The 25,252-nt window shown below is 39.3% G+C and overlaps 2 protein-coding genes across 9 annotated transcripts in view; one reads left to right on the forward strand and one right to left on the reverse strand.

Annotated features, from left to right (window-relative positions):
- Positions 1-18,618, reverse strand: part of fkbp15a (FKBP prolyl isomerase family member 15a) — a 183,847-nt gene extending 165,229 nt beyond the window's left edge. For 4 of the 8 annotated variants that reach the window (XM_069933691.1, XM_069933673.1, XM_069933684.1 and 1 more), the window contains exon 1: positions 6,795-6,929. In XM_069933691.1, coding sequence (XP_069789792.1) covers positions 6,795-6,850 — 56 coding nt within the window. In that variant the 5' untranslated portion in view covers positions 6,851-6,929. Of the gene's footprint in view, positions 1-3,736; positions 3,802-6,794; positions 6,930-17,254; positions 17,295-18,467 lie in introns of those variants that run through there. The other 4 variants (XM_069933733.1, XM_069933701.1, XM_069933715.1 and 1 more) reach the window with 3 other exon arrangements.
- The window catches only part of slc31a1 (solute carrier family 31 member 1), a 122,593-nt gene continuing 110,392 nt past the window's right edge, over positions 13,052-25,252 (forward strand). Inside the window, exon 1 of the mRNA XM_069933876.1 lies at positions 13,052-13,160. The gene's annotated coding sequence lies outside the window, so the exon portion shown is untranslated. The remainder of the gene's footprint in view (positions 13,161-25,252) is intronic.

Raw genomic sequence — 25,252 nt, forward strand, 5'->3', positions numbered from 1 at the left:
GAACAAATGAAGTACAAATATGATATAACTCATGGTACAATGTTTGCACACCACCAACTGAAAACCTACTTAAAGGACAAATTGGGAAGCAGGCTGAGGTTACCAGAAGGAAGCAATTTTGAATATGTGATTACAGAAACAATGATAATTAAAAGATTTATAACAAACATATACATCAAGCTGCAAGAGAAAGAGAACAATGAAATAAGCTGTAAACCCAAACAAAAGTGGGAACAAGATCTAAATATAAAGATAAAAAATGAAATATGGGAAAAGCTATGCTCCGGAACTATGAGAAATACAATAAACACTAGGTTACGCATGATACAATATAATTGGTTACACAGGCTATATATCACGCCCCAAAAGTTAAATAAATGGGATCCAACATTATCAGATAGATGTTTTCGCTGGAAGAAGGAATCGGGAACAGTACATGCAACTTGGGCATGTGAGAAAGTGAAAAAGTTTTGGGAATATCTATATCAGGTATTAAATAAAATCACAAAAAGCAACATACCAAAAAATCCAGAGATCTTTCTTCTAAGTAATATAAGAAGTAAAGAATTAGGCCTCAAATTGGATGAAGCACAAAAAAGATTTATTATGATAGCCTTAGCTATAGCAAAAAAATGTACAATGTCAACTTGGAAATCAGAAGAGAAATGAATAAATGTATTCCATTGAAAAAAATAACATACAATTTAAAGTATAAAGTCACAGTATTCGAACAAATTTGGGAACCGTACACAGAACACAACAGAGAATGCCTACCACGGACCTCCACCCCCTCAAATGACAGAATGAGAAGATGAAATGAACTGACCCAGTGTGTAAAAGTAGATGACACAATTTTCTTGTTTATTTTCATTGTGTGATGACATTGTTTAATGGGTTTATTGTATTGTATATGTTGAACGTTTAGTGGGTAGGGAAGGGGGTGGGAAGGAGGAGGGGGGAAAAAGGGGAGAAAATAACACTATGTATATTCAAGAGGGATTTTGTGTGTATTTTGGTTAATATGGTTCATAGTGTGAAAAATTTGTTTAAAAAGACAGTAAAGGAACAAATTAGTACAGTAGAGCTCCTTTAAGTCAACAGGAGGACATAACCCTAAAAAAGCCCCCTAACTCTTGCATTTGAATGGGATTTAATTGAAAATGGTATTGAGCAGTAAACTAAAAATGCCCATTACTCAGAATTAAGCAACAGGATATGGCAAGGTTACAAAATTAATAAAGAAAAACTCATTTGAAACTTGCAAGTATTTACTATCTTAAATATGAATGATCAAGGCTATTAGATCATATGCTACTTATCATTTTGTTCTCAACACAACATGTTATGTAACAGTTTACTGGATATTCATCCTAAAGCTTTGTCCAGCCAATTATTAGAAAGATATATGCAACCCTTCTCAGATTCAACCAGAAACAGATAATTCATCTATCTGTGTCCAAAACCAATAGAGTGCAACTTCAAAGCTGAAAGTTATTGTCAGAGTACATACATGACATCACATACAACCCTGAGACGTTTTTCCTGCCAGGCTAAGCAATTTCTATACCAGTAACTGTAAACAAACTGTGCAAATGCGGATGCAAATTTAAATATACAGTAAGAAATATCAAGCATACGAGTCCTTAAATAGTCTCTAAATAAGTATAGGTATCCCTTATTGTTCAAGAGTCTAATAGCCAAGGGGTAGAAACTATTTCTGAACCTGATGGTACAAATCCTGTGGCACCTGTATCTTCTTCCTGAAGGCAGCAGTGAGAAGAACATGGCCTGGGCAGTGCAGATCCTTGATGCTGCTCTCCTTCAACATCTGTTCAAATTTTATGCAGTTTTTCAAATCAAGTCATCAAAATTTACTTTCTTCTGCATAATAAAGCAAAATTAATCCATCCAATTTACATTCTTAGTTTTGATTGTTCCATTAATGACTTCACCCCCAAATATCACCCTACACTAATGCATCCAAAACAACGCTGGTCCACCCTAATCAGGCACACAACTCTATGCCTTTGCCAACACCCCTCATAGCATATTATCCCAAATTAAGTACTGATTTTCCTCTAAGCAAAAACTGTATCTAAGGTGGCCCCAGAAATGGGTTTAAAATCTTAGATCTGCAGCAAAATCAATTGTATGGGGCACCGGGCAACACCAATGGTGACTCTTTGTCTGCCATATAGTAGGCAGAAGGCAAATTTTATGTTCTGTAATTTTTCCTTTGGATAGATCCATGCTGAAAAATATTAAATCTCTAATAAATATTACCAATTCTGTTTTCTCCATTTCTGCCCTCTTTCTGCTGGAAACAATCGGCATTTGGAAAAATGTTTTGGTGAGGAATGTTGCTGCTAAGTGTACTCTGACAAATTGGAGGAAAAATACATGGTAATTACAACACTTCTCTTTTTTTAGACTTCATTTTTAGTTTCATTTCCTCTTCCATGTCTCCACAGAGTAAATATATTTTAGATAAAGTACAACTTTAATTGCTATCAATTATGTTAAAGATCTTAAGGCCATATTTCCTTGGGTAACTGAACCACAGGAAAGCAAATAATTCCACGACAATTATAGGGACACTTCTGCAAAAATTACAACTGGACAATAATTTCAACCCTGCCCCCCCCCACCCCGAGAAGATTTTTTTCCCTGAAAATAAGTCAGGATTATGATAGATGACTTCAAGCTAAACACAAAGATAATTTCAGTTTTGCTGGATCACATAGAAACATTAAATTAACTTTTATTGATTTTAGCATGTTTAATTGCATAATGATGCTGGCACATTGCATTAGTTGAATTGACTTAAAAATGTTTTGCCACTGATTTTCATTTGTACTTAGCATCTGATGCCTCTCGTGTCAGTGTCCAACAAAAGTCAGCCAGCATTGATGGTTACCCTAATACTACTTTCCCATGGTTTAAATTTTCGTAACTGGTTACAGCAAACCCCATCCTTACAGTCTGTAACCAAGTAGTTCTGGTTTTGCTTTTGACAAACCCAACATCCTGACCATATGACCATTTAACCATTTACGGAGCGGAAACAGGCCATGTTGGCCTTTCGAGTCCGCACCGGTTCACTGATTTTGTGCGCCCTCTTCAGGCATTGATGATTTTAAGTGTAGTGTATCTTTGAGAATTTTAACATCTATCCATAGGTACTCTGTACTTTGGATGTGAAATCTCATATTAAAATATTCTACCCTCCCCTTCAAGTTCATTTTCACATGGAGGAGTCACGTGATGGACCAGGTCATTTAATTCTGGCTGTGTTATCAGATGAGGATAACCAGGCAGTAAACAGTTCAACATCTGGTTCATGCATTGATGCACCTTTGTCTGTCTCGTCTAGGCTCCAGGTCGCTGGTGACTTCGGAATTGGCAAACTGTTGTCATGTGGCACTGGTCTCACGGCTGTATGGAAATTCCCCAATCAATTTCTTATTTTTTGGAGAGAAACCAGATACATCGGTCTGACAAAATGAACAGTCCATCATGTGATCATTCGGTTCTTGTCTTATCATTGGGACTGCAAACGGTTTTGATTTCTGAGAACATCAGAGTCAAACCCTCATGTTGACTGCTCATTTTGCACAATAAATGTGAGGAGCCCAGAGTTTGTCTTGGTCACCAATTTTACAACCAAAGTGGAGTTCATTGGCTTTCTTAATAAGACCAGTCATGCTGCTTCTTTGAGCCTCAGGCATATACTCACCACAAATGTAACAGAATTGCAACTGTTGTGACATTGACGAGACATTTCTGCTGTATTGAATCTTCCTGAAGATAAAAAATGCTATTGTTAAGTACACTCGCTGTGCTATTGCCTGATGAACATGCATCAACATGCATTCAATCTATAATCAATGTAATGCATAGCATCTGTATATGTGAGCTGCTTTTATAGCCTGTCTGAATCTATCCTAAGCATGCCCAGGCCTAAGACAACAATTGCATAGCATCTGTACTGAGTGTATGCCCAGGCATGCTTGAACTGTCCAAAACAGCTTCCTTTGTGGGCAATATACTAATAGACTTAAAATATGACAGGAAATCATAAAAATAGGTTACATCTAAAATTCGGTACGTGATAGGAAAATGTTAAGGTGATTTGCGTGATCAGCAGCTCAAAAGCCATAAAATACACCCAAAAATGTTCAAGAAGAAAAGTCTTAATTGCTTTGAAAAAAAAACACTATATACAGTTAAGGCTGGACTGCATCATTCCAGCACAACTCTGAAAAAAGTCCAGAGTCATACTTCCTTTGCCCACCAACTTCATGCAGACTGTTCTACATGTTGGACTATTGACAAATGTTTTATATCTTTTATTTAAAAAAAATATATTGGATATGTTCACTTTACAAATAATACTTCAATCCTATCACTATTTATGGTAAAATGTCAATAATGGTCCAGAAAATAACCAACCTTTTGTAATGCAAACAGTCCAGTGTAAACAAATAATCTGAAATCTTGTGACAGAAGGAAAGTCAAGTCGATGCAAGTTGTCATTATATTTATAGATAAGGCTTGAGCCCAAAACTACCTTCAAGATCACAAAATCTCAACAAAACTGTAGTCATATTTGTTTCATGTCTGTATCCTGCTACAGAAGGTAATCAAGTACAAGTAGAGGTCACCCAATTCAAAGCCAAAAAAAAATTGCGCAAGGTTTAAACAGGAATATAACTTTCGATTATGTTTCATGACAACCCCAAAATAACACCAATTTTAAAACAACAAAATTATCAACAACCTTGAAGAGCAAAGAGAAGAAATGTAGCCCTTGAGCTCAATGTGACTGTCATTGTACACTGCTTCTGAAACTTCAGTCAATACATTCAAAGCTTAGAAGAGTGCAGTGTGAATTGTATATTTAGTGGAAGTCATAAATCCTCTGCCTGATCTTTTACCACAGAAATGCACCGGATACAGGTAGATTGAGTTCCTAACTTTATTAAGGGATCGACTTCAACTCTCAGGATTTCCATTTACCAAATGAATTCGTATGCTCACTTGCATTTATACAACATGATTAGCATTAAAAGTTCCAAAGTGATTCAATGTTCAACAATAACTCAGCAGGCAATATTAGGGCAGCTGACATAGAGAAAGAGAGCTTTATTTCATTTTTTTGGGAACTGAACATCACAGACAAGGCCCACCTCAAATCCCTTGGAAAAGGTTAGCAGTGAGCAAAGTCCACACCTTCTGGTGAAGGTGCTCCTACAGTGTTGTTGGGTAGAGATCTAAGATTTAGACCCAGTGATAACATGTTTCCAAATGAGAATGGCAAGAGATATAGAGCCGTATATGCAGTCATGGTGTAAATCAATATTTGACAAGTGTTGTTGAAGGCAGTACTCAAAACAGTCACTGTACACCAGTGGTAGAAGGGTAGTTGAGGGATCCCAATCATGGTTTGATCTATCCTGGATGATGGCAAACTTCTAAAGAATTGTTTGAGCTGTAATCCAACGTGATCCTGATGCTTGTTCTGTAATGTCAGGAGAGAAGCTACTCAACGCAGCCTCTGACCTGCTCTTGTTGTCATGGTATTTACATGGCAAGCCCCAATGAATCTCTGGTTCTTGACAATCCTAAATTATTGACTGAGGTGACTCATCAGCAGCAATAGCAGTAAAGTCAAGGATGGAGAGTCATATTCTTTCTCGTTGAGTCATTGCTTCCACTTTTGTGGCATAAAGGTTACTTGACCATATGTGATTTGAGGAGTCACAAATAGAAGCGAACATTGTACAAGCCCCTTCTTGCTTTGTATTGCAAAGATAATTGTTTATAAAGAATAAGAGCGAGTTAAAGTAGGGAGCTGACAGAAATGTGGCCAGAACTAGGTGAACAAGACAATGTCAAGGAAGTGCAGGGTATAAGGATGTAGAAGACTCAAAGCATCCCTACACTTCCTAAAGAGGTTGAGGAGAGCAATAATGCTGGCCGTCATCTGAACAACATTCTGCAGGAGCACAAGAGAGTACCCTGGCTGCCTGCGCATCAAATTGTGATATGGTAGCTGTAAAGTATCAGACCAAAGGACAGTACAAAAGCAATGAAAGCGTGAGATCACAGCGGTCTCCCTTTTCCTTTATCAACGACATCTAAAGGGAGCGGTGCATAAAAGATGGCTCAGAGAATAAATGAGGACTCTTACCATACAGCCTACAATATCTCTGAGACACAATCCTCAAGGAAGAGATACAGGAACATTAAAAAAAATCAGGACTGCCAGGCTGGAAAATTGGTTCCTCTCACAGGGAGTGAGACTGCTGAACAATTCTATAAACCAGTCAATTATTTTATATATATTTATTTTGGATCCCCTTGTTTATATATCATTTGTGTGTAGGGTGTTCTGTGTGTGAGCATTATGATCCAGAGATACATTGGTCAGATGACAATAAACCTGAACACATCCTCCAGGGAATACTGTACTTTCCCTTATTCTGAGCCCTTAGAAGGGAAGTGCTGGGACGTGTGAATCCAACTAAGAGCTCATCTTAACAGAATGCCCCCTTCAGTTCTCTCAGTTGCTGGAAAAGTGTTACTGAAGAACAAGTCACGTTGATGAGTTTTAAATAAAGGTTAAGCCAAATGGTTATCAGGAGACTTAGCCCTGCCTCAGTGAACACCGACAGCCAGGGCCAGGAAAGGACGAGGGTACCAGCAGGCCAAGTGTCTCCCGGTGTAGGAGTGGAAGCCAGCAGATCCCATTCACCGTCGCCTTTCATTCCCTTGCCAATCGGTTCACTCACCCGCCGCTCGGTGACAGGAAATCCAAGTCATCGTCATCAGCCCCGAACAACGACATGACAAGTGACACCAACACCAATCGATTCACCCGCCCGAACACGCCGCCAGCAGCAGCAGCATCAGCTGACCGATCACCTGCTGCCGTAAAGCCAAAGTCACGGCGGAAACACATGTCGCAAAGGGAACCTCCGTCCTTCACAAGCATTACGCATGCGTCGCGGCCCCGCTGCTGATGTGGGCTTAGCGGAGTGACTTGGATGGCGAAGAATGATGGCTCGGTATTTAATGATCATTGTTAGGATTGCACTCACTCTGGGTCTGGGTAGGGTGGGCTAATTGGCAACAACATATTCCCTGGAATGTGTAGGCAATTGCTGAAATCTATGGAGAGAACAGTGGGAGTTTGGTTACAGGGTACGAGATCATTAAAACACAATTCTGGAGAATCTCATCAGGTCCTTTATATAATGTAAAGGTAAAACTACATCACCGACGTTTCAGGCTTGAGCCTTTTATCAAGGTGTGGAAAATGTCAGCAGGCATCTGAATAAAAGAGTAGGGGGAGGCGTGGTCACAAAGGCAGAAGGTAATAGATGGAGAAGGGAGGAAGGGGACAGCAGTGAGCAAGGAATAGTGGCCAGATGGAAAATCAGGTGTTGTTCCTCCCAAGTTACAGTGGTCTTGGTGGGCCATGGACAGACATCCATGTCTGGGAGTGTGACACAGAACCAAAATGAATGGCTACTGGGAGATCACTCACTGGTGTGGACAGAGAAAAGGTGCTCAGCACAGCTATCACTAGTCTGTGCCCAGTCTCTCCGATGTAGAGAAGGCCACACAGGGAGCACTAGATCCAGTAAATCAATCCTGCAGATACACAAATGAAATGCTTCGGATTGTGGTGAGGGAGTAAGTGTGGGCACAAATGTGGCACTTCCAGCGGCCACAGGGGAAGGTGCCAGGAGGGGCGATTGGTAGGGATGAGTGCATGAGGGAGTCACAGAGGGAGCAGATGCTACGCAAGGCAGAGAGGGGAAGATATGTCTGGTAGTGGAATCCTGTTTTAGATGCCAGAAATTCCAGAGGATAATGTGTTGGATGCAGAGGCTGGTGGGATGGTAATGGAGGACAAGGGGGATTCTGTGCTTGTTGCATCTGGGGGAAGAGGGGGTCAGGGCAGATGACTGGGAAATGGAGGAGATGCTGGTGAGAGCTGAGTTGACGGTGATGGAGGGGAAGCCATGTTTGTGGAAGAAGGGAGACATTTCAGAAAACCTGGACTGGAAGACCTCATCTAGAGATGAGAAATTGAGAGAATGAAATAGAATCCTTGCAGGGGACAGGGTGTAAAGAAGTGTAGTTAAGATAGGAGTCAGTGGGGTTGTAATATATGTCACTGGAAAGCTTGTCTCCTGAGATGAAGACAGAGAGATACAGAAAGGGAGAGTGTTGTCAGAGGTGGACCAGGTGATCGGGGTGGAAGTTGGCTGTGAAGTGAATGAAGTTGACAAGCTCATCGCAGGCGCATGAGTCCAAATGTAGTCATCAGTATAACATAGGAAGAGTTGAGGCTATGTAGGCTTGCAGCACGGATTGCTCCACAAAGCCCACAAACAGGTAAGCATAGATGGGACCCGAGGGGGTACCCATGGAATACTGGGAGATTGCTTCGCTGAGCACCTTTGCTCCATAACTGCACCTAGTGCTCCCTTTGTGGCCTCCTCGATATTGGAGAGACTGGGCATAGACCGGGAGATCATTTCGCTGAGCACTTTTGCTCTATCCACACCAGTGACAGAGACCTCCCAGTAGCCAACCATTTCAGTTCTTTGTCATACTCCCATAATCACATGTCTGTCCATGGTCTTAGTTACTTTCCCACTAAGACCTCTTGTAAATTAAACAGACAACACCTGATTTTCCTTCAGGGCACTCTCCAGACAGATTGCATTAACATCAGCTTTTCTGTTTTCTGCTAACCTGCTCTCCTCTTACCCCCCCTTCCCTCCCCTTTCCCTTCCCCCTTCCAGCTCTCCCTCTTCACTCTATTCATCCAGCCATCCCTCCTCCTCTTGCTGCTGCCCCCTCCTCCATTCTTCACCTGTTCCTTCCTGCCTTCGCGACCACACTTGCTCCCCTACTCTTATTTGGACATCTGTCAGCATTTTCCATACCTTGATAAAGGGCTCAAGCTCAAAATGTATGTTATGTATTTTTACCTTTGCTATATAAATGACACTGTTTGACCTGATGAATTTCTCCAACATTGTGTTTTTATTTCACCCACGGTGTCTACAGATTTTTTCATTTTACTTCTGTAAGCTGGCATAGACTTGATGGGCCAAAATGGCCTCCAGAATTGTGAACGTAGCTCAGACCATCACACAAGCCTCCTCTCCATCAGCACCTCACAGTGCTTCAGGAAAGGAGCCAGCATTTTAGAACATTCATCCTACCCCTAACACACTCTCCTTTCCCTCCTCCAGCCAGGTGAAATTACGCACCAACAGCTTCAAGCCTAGTTTCTTTCCTGCTGTTATAGTCTACTTAACAAACCTCAAATTAGTAAAACTATTGCCCTTACTCTGTTTGAACTGATCTTTCTATGCAACTATTGTCTGTACTGTTTTATTCTGATATTTATGGATAGAGTAGTTTGCAAAATAACCCTTTTCCTTGTACCTCAGTATACCTGACAATAAAAATAAATGAACTTGAAACACAATAAAGTTCTGATTATTCAGCACACTCAGGACTTACTGGATACTGGAGAAGGTGTGTCATCTGTGACTACACTAGCTGGAATTCAGAACAATTAGAGAGGAACTTATAGAAACAAATAAAATTATGAAAGGAATAGATGAAATAGAAGCAAGAAAGTTGTTTCCATTGGTAGCTCTGTTAAGTGTGGAGGAAATGTGGCCTCCCTTCCTGTCTGGAATGCATGTATTTCAGGTGGTCACATGTTCTCCACCCCCACCCTCCACCCCCCACCCAATTAAAACATATTCGGAAGTCACATTACCTGTCAATCAATGTTGGGCTCCGGCCACTAATTGCATTACCTGTCTGGAGTGGGTCACGTGATTTGGCAAGCAGAGAGAGAAAAAGCAGGCTTTTTCTCTGAGAGAAAGAGAGAGAATTCAGTCCTGCAGTTTTATACTCAGCGGGGACCAGAACAGAGCAAGCTGGCAAGCTTGTGGAAAACCCCATTTGAAGGATGGGTTGTGACTGCCTGGTCAAAGCCATTGTGGTTCATGCAAGAGGAGAGGGCTGGCTGCCTAATGTTTCACTTGAAATAAGTGAAACAAAAAGGTGACCTGAAAGAAAGAGGTTATCATCTGGAAAACTCTGATGGGGCAAGTTTCTTCAGCAAGACACAGAAGTAGCTGGTTACAAGGAATCAGCTGTGGGTGTCCGGCAAACAACAAATCTCTCTCTGAAAACTGACAAGAACCTTCTTGACCAGTAACCATTTACCTTCCAAGCACCAAAGCCTGATGAATGTTAAATGTTAAATTCTGTGCACAGTATAAGAATTGCCTGCAACCAGTGCACTTGGATGAATGAGAAGTGACATTGGACTGTAAATCAAAAGAACTTTTCTGAACTTACATACACATTACATACACGTGTGCTTAGAATTAGAAGGGGGTTAAGTTAGGTTAGTTAAGTTAATAGTGATAAGTTAAAGTGTGATTCTGTTTTCATGTTTAAATATAATTAAAAGCAACTTTTGTTTAAGTAACCGTTTGTCTTGGTGAATATCTAATGCTGCTGGGTTTTGGGGTCCTCTGGGCTCATAACATCATATCAGCCATGATCTTATAGGCTTGATGGGCCGGATGACCTTCTCCTGCTCCTATTTCTTATGTTCTTGTGATCTTATAATGTGCAAATGTCAGCACCGCTTGTGTGAATTAATAATTGTGTACTGTACTGTTTAATGTTTTCCCATGCTCTTTTATAAATTGTGCACTTATGTGTTTTATTCTCACTAACTTTTTCCCATTCTCTTCTATAAATTGTGTTAATAAAAGCTACATGTGATTGCAAACCCTTGTGTCCAGACTCATCTTTCTGTTAACCCACTGAATATGATACTTTTCTCAACACAACAAGGTGAGACTAGAACTATGGGACATGGCCTATATATTCAGAGAATGAGAAGGAACTGCTTTTTCCAGAGAGTAGTGAAACTGATGGAATTCTCTGCCAAATGAAGCAGTTGTGGCTGCCTCATTAAATACATTAAAGATGCAGTTAGATATATTTCTTGCACAATTAGGGAATTAAGTGTTTTGGGGAAAAGCCAAGTGGAACTGAATGCACAACATGTTTTGAATGGTGGAGTAGGCTTGATGGGCCAGATGGCCAATTCATGTTCTTATGCCAAGGTGGAGAATAAGAGCAATCTGAGACCTGAGCTATTTCATTGTAAAGTCCAAAATAAAAATCAATGTGCTTATGGAACTTGGTGCAAGAAAAGAACTGCCAACATTTCTGGTTGGAACCCTTCATCAAATCAGAGAGTGCAGAGGGGAAATTCTGAGTATAAGGAAAACAAAGGTGGGTGCACTTGGACAAGGCCCAGTAGGGGGTGAAAAACAAAATTTTGCAAAGCTATGATTATAGTTTCACCACCATTTGGGCCCCTAAGCAGTGGACCAAGTGGACCCACAACTCACTTGTGAATCTGCAGTGATCATCTACTAGATCTGGTGCTCCCTTTGTAGTCTCCTCTACTTTGGAGAGACTGGACAAAGATTGGGAGATAGCTTCATTGAGCACCTCAGCTCTGTCTGCTGTAGTAGCGTGGATCTCCCAGTGGCCACACTTTTCAATTTCCTGTCCCTTCCCCTGTTGACATGTCTGTCCATGGTCTAATGCACTTCCAGACTGTCATCACCCACAAATTGAATGAACAACACCTCATATTCCATTTGGTCTATGTGCCTCCAACCAGATGCATTAACATAGACCTCTCCAATTTCCATTACCCACCCCCCCCCATCTCTCGCTCTCTCTCTCTCTACCCTTTTCCCTCTGTTTCCTTTTGCCAACTCTGCTTTCACAGAACCTATACCCCTCCCCCAATGAATTCTCACCTTTCCTCTCTCTTGTCCTCCAATCCATAACCAATTAACATAATTTGTCTGCCCTCCTTTCCTTGTAATTTCTCTTAATTCAGAGGCCTGCCTGATTATCTCATACTTTGAAGATGGACTCAGGCCCAAAACATCAGTTTGCCTCCTATGGACACTGTGAGATCTGCTGAGTTCCTCTAGCATTTCTGAGTTTTTACTAAAGGCCAGTAGGGGATTGGTGAACCAGGGAGGTGTGAAGCATGATGGACACAACCAGCTAATTGACAGGTGTCAGACACACAGACGGAGGGAGAGATATTCAGCGATACTCAAGGTCTTTGTAATATAAAGTATTCTGCCTGACCTGCTGAGTTTTTCCAGCATTGTGTTTTTACTTCAATCATGATGTTGGCAAACATTTTCGTGGCAGGACATATCAGGTACGGAACTTCAGAAAGGGAAAACAAGGTGTGTTTCAGTGAACAATGGGGGAATCAGAGGTGGAGAGGGTGTGCAAATTTTAAGTTCTTGAGAGTCACCATCTTGGAGGATATTTCCTGGACCATCTCATTAATAGGATTGTGAAAGCATGTAGGTGCCTCTACTTCCTCAGGAGTTTTCAGAGGTTTGATATCACAAATTTCAAAAATGGCAAATTTCTGTATGTGGTGGAAAGTATGCTGACCATCTGCATCGTGGTCTGGTGTGGGGACACAGCTGAGGACATCACAGGCGAAACCCTCCTCACCATCGAGAACATCTATGGAGAATCATTGGAAGGTGGAAGCAATTATCAAGGATCCACACCAGTCAGCACATGCTCTGTTCTCACTGCTACCATCAGGAAAGAGGTCTAGGTGCCACAAGGCTCACACCACCAGGTTCAGGAACAGAAGGTATCCCTCCACCATCAGTATCCTCAACAACAAACTCAATCGGACTTATTTAAGGACTCTCACTTTTGCATTTTATTCTTTGCTGTTCTTTTTCTCCTCTCTGTATTGCACAGTTGTTTATATTTGTTTAAATGTGAACGGTGTGTACAGTAATTTTTGCGCTGGCAGTAAATGGTAATTCTGCCTCGCCAGCAGGAAGAAGGGTTCTCAGAGAAGTCCGTCCTCAGATGAAACATCTGAATTGCGTCGTGACTCGTGGAGCTGCTCGGTGACGTCATCACGCCGACCTGTAAACCCCGCTCCCTTTGCCACACCGTGCATGTGGCGCTGATTCCTCCGGTCCTGAAGGACGTTGTTCGATCTCAGTGTTGGCGGTCGGGAGAGGGTAAGGAAATGTTCTGAAGAGTTCGGGACGGGAGAGGGGAAGGAGAGGACGAGTTGCCTGTGCACGGGTGACCTTGAAATGAATGGTTCGGGCACAATCGGCTCCTGTCATTGATGTTCAGAGGGTGAATTACGGCTTCAAACCGACCTTTGATGCCTTTCTGAGACCGTTTGCCGTGTGGGGCGAGTTTTACTGAGGAGCACATTGCAGTGTGATGTTTCCACTTCACTCCTGATGCCTTTGAAATGGTTCTGAAGCTGCTCACAGCCTCCTAATGGTGAATAGGCAGTGTCTTCGGGGTCCCACTGCAGGCAGTTTACTTTTTAACGTGAGGCAGAAAATATAGCTGTTGAGGGAGAACCAGAGCTAACAGGCCAGTATGAATGAAAACTCGATCAAAAACAGGGAAAAGTTACAAATTGCGCCTTGCTTTCTATATAGTTTTGTTTACAAATACCCTACAAGAAATAACGCATTTTAAAGACGATCTTTCTAATTTAGAATCTTCAAACAAAAGTATTTTGTGAATGTCGTCACTTGCAATGTCGGAGGAACTCTAACTTAATTTGGCACACCACACGACCAATTTTACTGGTTTCCTTATTTCAGTTGAAGGACGTGGATTTCCATAGGTCACTTGAAAGACAGTGAGATTATGAGGAAGGATCGGCAAAATTGCAAGGATTTACCAGGGTACTTTGAAAATAAAATTGAGAAGGGTGAAGAAATCAGCACTGATTATTTGTATGACCACAGTACAAAATGCAGGGTTGATGATCTTGTCGCACAGCTGGAAATTGACAGCTATGCCAGAATCCTAGAACCTAGAAGCGGGCCTTTGGCCCTTCTGGTCTATGCCAAACTGTTATTCTGCCTAGTCTCACTGACCTGCACCTAGTCCCTATCCCTCCACAACCTTCCCATCCATTTACCTGTCTAAATTTTTCTTTAATGTTGAAATTGAGCCCACATCCACCACTTCAGCTGGCAGCTCATTCCACATTCTCTGTGTAAAGTTCCCCCCAATGTTCCCCAAAAGGGGATAAAACCTTACACTTGCAAGTTTACTGATCCAGCTCTCCATTCTCACTCTGATAATTTAAGTCTCTCTGTTCCAGGCAGCCTTCCTGGTGAGTCTCCGTGGCACTCATTTTAATGCTTTGATGACCAGAAATGTATACAATACTATACAATACAGTACAGCCTGACCAATGGATTTGTGCAGCTGTAATACGACGTTCCCAGTTCTTGTATTCAGTGCCTTGGTTTATGAGAAGTAGTATGCTAAAAGCTACCTTCACTATCCTCTCCACCTCTGTGGCTGTTTTAAGGGAGCTACAAATTTGTACCTCAAGGTCCCTGTGGATGTAGCCTCACATGATGTCCAGCTTGTATTTGACATCCCAAAATATATTACCTCACACTCTTCGGAATTTAATTCCATCTGATTTCACTATCCTTCCACAACCTTCTTTCTTGTCAACAACCCCACTAATTTTTGTGTCATTAACAAACTTGTTAATCAGTTCATCCAAGTCATTAATACATTCCTCTTACTCTATCCTCCATGTCCTTAGTGAGTATTGGAGTGTTGACTGCAATGGGCCAGTCCTGGATTCCATGATGCATGATTCCTGGATGCTGGAAACCACATTTATATGTGTGTACTTGTTAGTTGTTACTTGTTAGCCATTGCTGAACTCCAGGCTGAAGGCAGCTCCTGAGAGCTGAGTGCAATGGGCCCGTCCCAGATCCCAAGCAGAGTCTGCACTGGAGACTAGGGTTACGTGTATATTGTGGTGGATTGTGCCACTTTAGTTCTCTTTCTTTCTTTTTCAATCTTTTTATTATTATTATTATTATTTATAAACACATACAGTTCAAAGGGATATAAAAAAATACATAGTAAGTAATGAATTAATACAGAGATATTAAACAATAATATTACAGAATAAAAATATATCATAAAAAAAAATTTTTTGATCAGTTTAGGGTGTGAACTATCTCTAAAAAAAAAAGATATAATTAATAACAATATATGAAAAAAGAGAAAAAAAAACCCCAAAAAAGAAGAAAAAACAAATCTGAATTTAAAAAAATTAAAAAAAAACCTACAGATATAGCTAAACCACGCCAATCACTCCGATCTCATCTTACAGCCCAATTATCATACATAATCATAGAAAGAAAACAGAGCCAGATCAACTCACCACAAATGAAAATATTGAATAAATGGTCGCCAGCTTAACTCAAACTTAGAAGGGGATTCATAGACAGAGTTTCTAATTTTCTCTAAATTTAAACATAGTTTGGGTAAACCATTGGAAAACAGTGGGAGGATTTACCTCTTTCCAATTCAATAGTATAGATCTTCTAGCCATTAGTGTAAGAAAAGCAATCATACGATCCGCAGGAAGAGATAAATAAGTCAAATCTATCATAGGTAATCCAAAAATTGCAGTAATGGGATGTGGTTGTAAATCAATATTCAAAACAGTAGATATAATGGAAAAAATTTCCTTCCAATAATTCTGTAAAGAGGGACAGGACCAAAACATATGTGTAAGGGAAGCTATTTCCAATTGACATTTATCACATATAGGATCGATATGAGAATAAAAGCGATTGAGTTTATCTTTAGACATATGAGCTCTATGAACAACTTTAAACTGTATTAGTGAATGTTTTGCACATAGAGAAGAAGAGTTTACCAGTCGCAGAATTTTATTCCAATTTTCATTAGAAATATGAAGGTTGAGTTCTCTTTCCCAATCATTTTTAAACTTTTCAAAAGTCCCAGAATTTATTTTTGTAATTATATTATATAATTTAGATATCACACCTTTTGGAGGGAATTTTGAATATAGTATATCCTCTAAAACAGTCTTAGTCTCCCGATTGGGAAAAGAGGGTAAAGTCGAAACTAAGAAACTCCTAATCTGCAAATATCGAAAGAAATGAGATCGAGGTAAATCATATTTCATGGATAATTGTTCAAATGACATGAAAGAGTTATCCAAGAATAAATCCGAAAAGCATGTTATACCTTTAACTTTCCAGAGTAAATAAGCTTGATCAATTAGAGAGGGATGAAAAAGGAAATTTAGTACAATAGGAGTTTCCAAGATAAAATGACTTAGGCCACTTTAGTTCTCAAACTGTTATTTGGACTCTTGTGGGAGTGGCGCATGATGGGTTGGGAGAAGTGGACGGGTAGCGTGAGGCTGGGTGGTTGCTTTTCCGCTCTCTGAGTCGGCAGCTCGACTCGCATTTTTGACAGTGCTTAATGACATTTGAACTGAACCGTTGAATTATAAACTTGTTGTTTGAATTGAGTTGTTGAACAATTAAACTCAGTGTTTGTACAACCCACAAATGATTACATTGGTGACCCCAATGATCCAAAACAGCCTATTTTGGATTGCAAAATGATGAAAGGAGACAATTCAGGTCTATAGAACACAGTTTCACTCAAACTCCCCACCTTCTGGACATCACAACCGCAAGTATAGTTTGAACAAGCCGAAGCCCAATTCCACATATGCCAAATAACTGCTATTACTATGTGGTCAGTGTGCATCATTGACCACCTTCACCAACCACCAGTCAACAACAAGTACAAAAGGATCAAAATGCTCCTCAAGCATACATTTGACCTTTCCTGCCTCAACAGGATGGCAAAATTGCTGTACATGGATGGCCTAGGCAACCGCAAACCATCCTTGCTCATGAACAAAATGCTCATCCTGATGGCTGCACCGCACAATGACCTACCACCTACAAGCAAACAGAATGGTGAAACATTTTCACTGACACATGAAGGCATCCTTCAAGGCACAGCTCACGGGCCCAGACTGGATGGACAAATTGCCATGGATCATGCTAGGCATATGCACTGCCCCAAAGGAGGACCTGACAACTTCCTCAGCTGATCTGCTGTATGGCACCCTCCGTGCGGAACCAGGGGTCTTCATCCCAACAGCGCGGAACATCAAAAACCCCCACCAGCATGCTGACACACCTCCATGAAAAGGTGGGCACGTTTTCTCTTGTCCCAACGTCCTGACGTGGTCTCACAACCACGTATGTCTCACCTGACCTCCAGGACTGCCAATGCATTTTCCTCTGCCGAGAGTCCCACTGTACACCTCTGCAAAAACCATACAAGGGACCCTTAAGAGAACTTAAAACAATGCCACGGTTTTTATCATCAACATGGGCAGTTGACCTGACACTGTGTCTGACGACTGTCTCAAGCCGGCACACTTGGACATTGACCATCCAGTGCAAGTGGCACAACCCTGCCAGAGGGAGTCCACCATCATGACCAAATCCACCCTCAACTCAACAACCTAACCACCTCCAATGCTCCAGTTCTGGGTGGGGGAGCGTCAAGTGGCAGATCATACGACTTAGTTTTCGAACTGTCATTCAGAGGTACAGGCTCGTGTGGGTGCCCAGTCTGTGATGGGTTGGGAGAACCAGACTAGTAGTGTGAGGCTGGGCAGTTGCCTTTCGTCTCTCTGAGTCAGCAGGTCGACACGTTTTCGACCGTGGATAACATTTGAACAGAACTGTTGAATTATTAAGCTTAATGTTGGACCAAATTGTTAAATGATTAAACTCAATTGAAGATGTGTGCGGGGGAACCTATATTAAAATGCACAAAGATCCCACCACGCATGCTCTATTGCGCCCAGCTCCAACCATTCACTGCCAGGGCCGAGCCAACTGCACATGTGCCACACGTGCACAGCAGCCAACATGGCCACACGCGGCCCACTAACCTTCGGACTCCACCAACACCTGCGAGGATCAACAGGACACTGCCCAACCACAACCAAAGGTGACCCTTTGATCCTTACACTCTCGCTTCTGTTTGTTATGAACAAACAGTGGTCTTTATTTACACAGAGGGGAATTCACAAGAAGGATACACACCGTGCCTGTGTGCTGTGTATATTATGTAGTCTGTCGGTGTGTATCCTTCTTGTGAATTCCCCTCTGTGTAAATAAAGACCACTGTTTGTTCATAACACATGTCAGCCTTGATTCCCTTTGAACCCGTGGAACCTATTCTCGAACACAACAACCAGTGAGAAGTATTCATGTAGGATCCCGCTCATATCCCCTGGCTCCACATGTAGGAAGGTACCTACTCTTTTCCTAACTACCCTCTTGCTTCAAATGTACTTTAAGGTTTTGGTACTTTCCTTAATTTGTTATTTCACTTTTTTTTGCCCTCCTTATTTCTTTCCTGCATCTTTTATAAACATTAAAAAAATCACTCAACCAGAGACCGATTACCTGATGTATGCTTCCTCCTATTTTTAATCAATCCTTCAGTTTCCTTCGTTAATCAGTCCCCAAATGTTTGTTCTGAGGCGGCGTACATCCTCATGGTGAACTGGCCCCGCTTGTATTGCTATGTGGTGGGGCAGCCATCGTCAGAGGTTTCTCTCTGACTCCAGCATCCCTTCCAGCACACACCCTGGGCAGCGATTATGACCTCAAAATGCACCAGGTGACTGAGCTCATGCTGTCCTTAAAGGGGCATGCTGAATTGGAATAAAAACAATCGTTAATGACCCTCAACGTGGTGGCTGTGTTTCTTCCACTGCTCACACAGCCACAGTTCATTAATTAAGGTTCCCACATCTTAATATCTTTGCATCTCATGGTTGTAATTTTGCATTTTTTAGAAAAGAAAACTAGGTTGGTTGTTATCCAAATCTCATGTCTTATCTGAATCTGTAATATGGTCATCTGAAAGCACAACAAAATCTACAGATGCTAGCAATGTAAAATAAAAACAGGTTGGCAAAACTGCTCAGCCTGACAGGCATCTGTGGGGAGAAATAAGTTAACACTTGAGGTTAATGATCTTTTGTCAGAACATCTATAAATGCTGTCCAGAGTTGGACTGGTTAGTGTAGCTGTTGGTGCAATGCTATTACAGGGCCAAAAACCCAGGTTCGTATCCAGCATTGCCTTTAAGTATGTTCTCCCGTGTCTGTGTGGGTTTCCTCCAGGTGCTTCAATTTCCTACCACCCTTCAAAACATGAGGGAGGGGGAGTTTTAGGTTAATTGGGGTATTTAGGCGGCATGGATTCATGGCCGGAAGGGCCTGTAACTGTGCCATACGTCTAACTTTTAAAAAATGAATTGCGTTTGTACTAAAAAGACTTGTTTTTTGTAATTAGTTGAGATGTGGTGGGGCATTTAATTTCACAGTCCTGTTAATAGTATGAGCTGCACACATGGTTGACTTCTGCTTATTGTGCTTTATCAGCTATTTTATTGGAGGGATTTCATGTGCTTCTGAATTGTTCACAGACATTTAATGAACCACATTTAATGAAGAGAAATTGAATCAGCTGACATATCAGCTGATTCCATTTCTTTTTATTTTATTTACAAATTTTCAAGTCAAACAGTGCAAAGGACAAAATAAGTTTCTGAAAAAATAGTAATATACATCCATTAAAGCTATTGCATGTCTAACTATAATTAACCGTACCTTTCCTCCCCTCCCCCTGAGAAAAAGTTAGAAAAAGAAAGAGAAAGAAAACAAGGTAATTCAAGATACTCATTCTATTTCTTCACAAAGTTCATACTTTCTCAAATAGGATTGTTATTTTTCATAAACATCACTTTAATACATTCAAGGATTGATGATGAACAGTTTTGTCTGTGGCTAATCCCTCTGGCTTGAGTCTTTAAGGAAAAAGCTCACCTGGACTTTCCAAGCACATTGTTCTGATGACAGATTCCTTGCATTGGTGTAGGAGACGTTGTGTACAAGCTAATCTTATGATTGCAGCATTCAGTTAGTGTAATTAAAATGATCCATGCTCATTCAAATAGGCTCCATATGTCCTCTTCAGTGTTATATTGTGGTCTCTCAGGATACAGTGCAAGTAAAACTCCTTGTTTACTGCTATATTTATTATTCTTTACTTCCTCATCAAATTAAATCTGGTTATTGAACACCAGCTGAAGTCTCAATTTTAGAAGTATTAAATATTTTAGGATGCTGGGAATAAAAAGGTTTTACTTTCACCACCTATATCCTCTTTGTGTTGTGTATTTTTACAAGCAAAAAAGTGTTGGAGCTTTTGTGAGAATAGCAGAGGAAAAATCACAATTTGCAGTAGATCTATTAAATGTAAATCTAAAATTGATAAATTTTGCTCCATAGTTGTATTAAGAGATATGGACAAAGGGGTGACCAATGGAAAGCTGGAGAGACTCAGTAGGTTAGGAATCATGCATGGAGAGAAATAGATATTCAATGTTTGATGCACCATCAATAATCACAAAAAGCTGGAGTTGTGAAAATATCAGGGATTTATTAACTAAAACTGGAACAACCGTCTACCTCATTGACTGATTGAACCAAAGTGAAAGGGAGAGCATGCAAGGAGCTATGGGTAGGATTGGTTTCAGGAGGTGTGTCCAGCTGCAGCAGCCAATCATGGCATAAGAGTGGTTTACCACATTCATCCCTTTTTTTAAAAAAATTTTTATTTTTCACACCATAAACCACATTAACCATGATACATATTTTTTCCTTTTCAAATATATACAGTGCCATTTTCTCCCCCCCCCCTCCTCCCGTCCCACCCTCCCTACCTCCCCCCCGTCCATTTAAAGTACAAAATCTAGGATACATTAAACCAGTCAAACAATGTTGTCATTCAATAAAAATAAACAAGAAATTCCACTGAGTCAATTCTTTTCATTTCCTTCTCCTTTCGTTAATTTAGATAGTGAATGTCCCCGGTAGGTTTTCTCTATTTTGTTTCATGTAAGGCTCCCATATTTGTTCAAATATTTCAATATTATTTCTTAAACTATATGTTATTTTTTCTAATGGAATACATTTATTCATTTCTATATACCATTGTTGTATTTTCAAATTATCTTCCAATTTCCAGGTTGACATAATACATTTTTTTGCTACGGCTAGAGCTATCTTAACAAATCTTTTTTGTGCATCATCCAAATCAATTCCAAATTCTTTGTTTTTTATGTTACTTAGGAGGAAGATCTCTGGATTCTTTGGTATATTGTTTTCTGTAATTTTATTTAATATTTGGTTTAGATCTTCCCAAAATTTTTTTACTTTCTCACATGTCCAGATTGCATGAATTGTTGTTCCCATTTCTTTTTTACATCGAAAACATCTGTCAGATACTGTTGGGTCCCATTTATTTAACTTTTGAGGTGTAATGTATAGCCTGTGTATCCAGTTATATTGTATCATACGTAACCTCGTATTTATTGTATTTCACATCGTTCCAGAACATAACTTCTCCCATGTTTCCTTTTTTATCTTTATATTTAAATCTTGTTCCCATTTTTGTTTAGTTTTACCATTTGTTTCCTCATTCTCCTTTTCTTGCAGTTTAATATACATATTTGTGATAAATCTTTTGATTATCATTGTATCTGTAATCACATATTCAAAGTTACTTCCCTCTGGTAAACTCAGACTGCTTCCTAATTTGTCCTTCAAGTAGGATCTCAATTGGTAATATGGCAGCACTGTATCTTGAGTTATATTGTATTTATCTTTCATTTGTTTAAAGGATAATAATCTATTTCCTGAAAAACAATTTTCTATTCTTTTGATCCCTTTTTTCTCCCATTCTCTAAAGGAAAGGTTATCTATTGTAAAAGGGAGTAACGTATTATTAGTTTTGGTAATTGATAATTTGTTTTATTCCTTTCTACATGAATCTTCTTCCAAATATTGAGTAGATGATGTAATACTGGAGAACTTCTATGTTGTACCAATTTTTCATCCCATTTATATAATATGTGTTCAGGTATCTTTTCCCCTATTTTATCTAATTCTAATCTAGTCCAATCTGGCTTTTCCCTTGTTTGATAAAAATCTGATAGGTATCTTAATTGTGCGACTCTATAATAATTTTTAAAGTTTGGCAGTTGTAAGCCTCCTTGTTTATACCATTCTGTTAATTTATCTAGTGCTATCCTCGATTTCCCCCCTTTCCATAAAAATTTCCTTATTATTTTCTTTAACTCCTTGAAGAATTTCTCTGTCAAGTGTATTGGCAATGCCTGAAATAGGTATAATATCCTTGGGAAAATGTTCATTTTAATACAGTTTATCCTTCCTATTAGTGTTAGTGGTAAATCTTTCCAATGCTCTAAATCATCCTGTAATACTTTCATTAGTGGATAATAATTGTGTTTATACAGTTGGCCGAGATTTTTATTTATTTGTATACCTAGGTATCTTATTGCTTGCATTTGCCATCTGAATGGTGATTCCTTCTTAAATTTTGAGAAATCTGCATTATTCATAGGCATTGCTTCACTTTTATTTACGTTAATCTTGTAACCCAACACTTCTCCATATTCCTTCAATTTCTTATATAATTCTTTTATTGATAGTTCTGGTTCTGTTAAGTATACTATAACATCATCCGCAAATAAACTGATTTTATTTTCCTTGTCTTTTATTTTTATCCCTTTTATATTATTTTCTGTTCTTATCAATTCTGCTAGTGGTTCTATAGCTAACGCGAACAATAAGGGTGATAGTGGGCATCCCTGCCTTGTTGATCTGCTTAAGTTAAATTGCTTTGATATGTATCCATTTACTGTCACTTTCGCCAATGGCCCCTTATATAATGCTTTAATCCAATTAATATACTTCTCTGGTAAACTGAATTTTTGCAATACTTTGAATAAATAATTCCATTCTACTCTGTCAAAGGCCTTCTCTGCGTCTAAAGCAACTGCTAATGTTGGCGCTTTACTCCCTTCTACTGCATGAATTAAGTTAATAAATTTACAAATATTGTCTGTTGTGCGTCTTTTTTTAATAAATCCAGTTTGGTCTAGATTTACCATTTTCGGTACATACTCTGCTAATCTGTTTGCTAATAGTTTAGCTATTATCTTATAATCTGTATTAAGTAATGATATTGGTCTATATGACGCTGGTGCGAGTGGATCTTTCCCTTGCTTTAGTATTACTGTAATTATTGCTGTTTTACATGAATCTGGTAAGCTTTGTGTTTTATCAGTCTGGTTGATTACTTCCAGGAGGGGAGGAATTAATAAATCTTTAAATGTTTTATAGAATTCTATTGGAAATCCATCCTCTCCTGGTGTTTTATTATTTGGTAATTTTTTAATTATCTCTTGTATTTCTACTATTTCAAATGGTTCTGTTAATTTATTTTGTTCCTCTATTTGTAATTTTGGTAGTTCAATTTTAGTTAGAAATTCATCTATTTTCCCTTCTTTCCCTTCGTTTTCAGTTTGGTATAATTGTTCATAGAATTCTCTAAAGTTTTCCTTGATCTCCTTTGGATTATATGTGATTTGTTTGTCTTTTTTCCTTGATGCCAATACCATTTTCTTAGCTTGTTCTGTCTTAAGCTGCCATGCTAGCATTTTGTGCGTTTTTTTCCCCTAGTTCATAATATTTCTGTTTTGTCTTCATTATATTCTTCTCCACCTTATATGTTTGTAGTGTTTCATATTTTATTTTTTTATCTGCCAATTCTCTTCTTTTAGCTGTATCTTCCTTCATTGCTAATTCTTTTTCTATATTTACTATTTCCCTTTCCAACTGCTCTGTTTCCTGATTATAGTCCTTCTTCATCTTGGTTACATAACTTATTATTTGCCCTCTAATGAACGCTTTCATTGCATCCCATAGTATAAACTTATCTTTCACTGATTCCGTATTTATTTCAAAATACATTTTAATTTGTCTTTCAATGAATTCTCTAAAATCCTGCCTTTTGAGTAACATGGAGTTTAATCTCCATCTATACATTCTTGGAGGGATGTCCTCTAACTCTATTGTCAATATTAAGGGTGAATGGTCCGATAGTATTCTAGCTTTATATTCTGTTTTTCTTACTCTATCTTGCATACGAGCTGATAACAAAAATAGGTCTATTCTTGAGTATGTTTTATGTCTACCCGAGTAATATGAATATTCCTTTTCATTTGGGTGTTGTTTCCTCCAAATATCAAAAAGTTGCATTTCTTCCATCGATTTAATTATAAATTTGGTTACTTTGTTCTTTCTGTTAATTTTTTTCCCAGTTTTATCCATATTTGAATCCAAATTCAGGTTGAAATCCCCTCCTATTAATATGTTCCATTGCGTATCCGCTATCTTCAAAAAATATCTTGCATAAACTTTTGATCTTCTTCGTTAGGTGAATATACATTGAGTAGATTCCAAAACTCCAAATATATCTGACATTTTATCATTACATATCTCCCTGCTGGATCTATTATTTCCTCTTCTATTTTAATTGGTACATTTTTACTGATTAATATAGCTACTCCCCTAGCTTTTTAATTATATGACGCTGCTGTTACATGTCCTACCCAATCTCTCTTTAATTTCTTATGCTCCATTTCAGTTACATGTGTTTCTTGCACGAATGCTATATCAATTTTTTCTTTTTTCAGTAAATTTAGCAGTTTCTTCCTTTTGATTTGGTTATGTATTCCGTTAATATTTAAAGTCATATAGTTCAACGTAGCCATTTCATACTTTGTTTATCTTCCCTTTCCGTTTCCTCATCATCACCTTTCCTTCTTATCCATTTCTGCTTTCTTGTTTTGAACACTTTATAAGACAACATTTCTAAAACATCAAACATTTTCCTTATTCTCCTATCTAAAACTTCTTTAACCCCATTCTCCCCTCCCCCTCCTGAGTTGCCCTTTATCCCTTGTCGGGCAACCACATCTCCCCTCTCCATTTGGATTTGCGAATTCACTCGCAAGCTTCAACTGATTTTGCAGTGACCGTAACTCCTCCCCACCCAGCCCCCCCCCCCCCCCCCGGAAAAGATTTCAATTTTCATATATAACAAAGGTCACTCTTTTAATTCCCTCCTTATTTCCTCCGTTCCCTTTCATTCCCTTATTAATTCTTATCTATACTCTATATATTTTCCTCTAAATACAGATACACTCATGTATACACATATATACATACACATCTATATATATACCCATATACACACATACATATAGTTCGTGGTCATTTTTACACTCATTACATGTCTTCATCTCTCTG

The sequence above is a fragment of the Narcine bancroftii genome, chromosome 1 (genome assembly GCF_036971445.1).
Source record: "Narcine bancroftii isolate sNarBan1 chromosome 1, sNarBan1.hap1, whole genome shotgun sequence".
NCBI lineage: Eukaryota > Metazoa > Chordata > Chondrichthyes > Torpediniformes > Narcinidae > Narcine > Narcine bancroftii.